Source organism: Coffea eugenioides, chromosome 11 (genome assembly GCF_003713205.1).
Source record: "Coffea eugenioides isolate CCC68of chromosome 11, Ceug_1.0, whole genome shotgun sequence".
NCBI classification, from domain to species: domain Eukaryota; kingdom Viridiplantae; phylum Streptophyta; class Magnoliopsida; order Gentianales; family Rubiaceae; genus Coffea; species Coffea eugenioides.
This window is the reverse complement of record NC_040045.1, coordinates 7,969,119-7,971,106: the sequence shown is the minus strand read 5'-3', so window position 1 is coordinate 7,971,106 and position 1,988 is coordinate 7,969,119. Positions and strand designations below refer to the sequence as shown.

The 1,988-nt window shown below is 40.3% G+C and overlaps 1 protein-coding gene across 1 annotated transcript; it reads right to left on the bottom strand.

Annotated features, from left to right (window-relative positions):
• Positions 1-338: 338 nt before the first annotated feature.
• LOC113754370 (lactosylceramide 4-alpha-galactosyltransferase-like) lies at positions 339-1,689 on the bottom strand. Its single transcript, XM_027298763.1, has one exon. The coding sequence runs from the start codon at positions 1,624-1,626 to the stop codon at positions 415-417; it is 1,212 nt and encodes a 403-aa protein (XP_027154564.1). The 5' UTR covers positions 1,627-1,689; the 3' UTR covers positions 339-414.
• Positions 1,690-1,988: the final 299 nt, after the last annotated feature.

The following is a 1,988-nucleotide window of genomic DNA, read 5'->3' as shown; positions in this document are numbered from 1 at the left end:
GGCAAAAGGAGGCTGACCAGAAAAAGGTCATTTAGGAGATTACCTAGACTCAAGGTATGGATATTTGCAGGTTGGAAATTCAGGCTGAGGTTGAGAAGATTGAGAGTCATTATCTGTGGTAGAAAGTTTTGATAACGAAATTTTTTTACCTTTTTCTTCTTCATTGATTGAACTACTCAAAGACTCGATGAAACACTTTTCCAATCCAGTTATATACACTTAACAATTATATTCCTTGTATAGAAATTAAGTACTGGGAAAGCAAGCACCAGACTAGAGTAGATGGTGAAAGTAAAGCTTGAATTTAGTAACGGTGTGGCCAACTGCCTATTTACCTTGTCAACAAATTCACATTGGAAAATATCTACCTGGCTCAACTGCCTTCATTTGAATTAAGCTGAAGAAAAGATTTCTTCAAGAACTAGAGACATTCTGGCATATGATGCAATGATCAGCGATTAATGTGGCTACAATACTTCCCTCTTCAATTTTAGTTCTGCTACTTTGCCTATTCCACAGGTGAATCCCATAAGTGTCACCACCAGTAATCTGGCGGAGCTTGGCCTTTGTCCATTTCGGATTACTTGTTCGCATGAATAGCCCATCTATCCGATTCCAGTCCACCGGGTAGAAGGCCATAGGAGGCAAGACAGTAAAGTTGTACTTATGCAGCATCATATTGGTTGCCAGCCTCTCCACCACTCTGGAAACCATGTATGGTCCATTGTGTCCCCATCTGTTTCCATCAAATGTCGATTGGAATTCCTCCATGAACTCGTACAGAAGTGGATGATTCTTGTCAAAAACCAGCACTGCATTGTTAAGTCTTGTCCAATTTCCATTCAAATCCGCGCTTTGAGCTCCAATTACATTCCTTAACCTTGAAAAATCTCTCAAAACTATAAAATCTGTATCCAGATAAACACCTCCGTACTTGTAGAGGACTACTAGCCTGATCAAATTAGATAGATTTTGGGCCAATGGAACTTCACCTGGATTCCTGTTTCCACTCAGAATATCATTGAACCAGGCTTCTGCAGATGTGTTCTTGAATAGATACAACAGGTCAGGTGTCACAGGAGCAACTCTATAGCCACGATCCAGCAAAGGCTTTAAGAGCATAAACCCTTGGATCGAATCCAGAGTTTCTGATAAGATGATCAAGCAAGCTTTTGGATGTGCTTTGAAGATACTCTCTAATGCAGAAAACTCCCGCCTACCAAATAATGATGCAGGGAATATCCAAATCATGAAGAACTGAACTTGACATTGCTGGTGATCATCATAGAGGACTTCTCTAACTCTTTCATCGAACTTCTGCGTAATTCTGCTCGCCTTCAACATGTCAAGATCCGGCAACTTGTTCTTGAGCCAAGTAAGATTGAAGGGGGGCATAGAACTTCCATTGTTTGCACCATCTACTCTTTGCTTGGCTTCCAGTATTTGCAACCCTAGACGATCGCCTTTAGTTTCACAGGCAACCGAATTGAACAAAAGATCACAGGCAAGACTATCAGCGAAGACAATCACAAAGACCAGCACTGCAAACAATACAATTGAGAGGACATGCAGTTCTAGGCGGCTTAATTTGCAGTAATCCGACATTTTTCTGGAAACATTTGTCATTATTCACTCGCTAATCTGATAGGATACTGAACATAGCTAGGAAGATGAGCCAAGTTTTCTTGACAGCAGGGAAAGAAACAAGTAGCTACGGGCAATGAAGCCTTCAACGTCAACAATTTCTATCTGTACTTCTCATTGGTAGTTTATCACAAAGCATTACATTATTGTCAATGTAAATCCACAATGGCACTTGATCACAAGGTTTGATATACTGAATCTCCGTCACAGGAAGAATAATATGAGTTGTTGAAGTTTGATTTCTGGACGGAGAAATTGACTGAGCCAGAAAAACGTGTATGAATTGTTTACGTTCTCACGGTTCCACTAGGAAATAGTACTATATCCTGTTGAATTATGTTGCG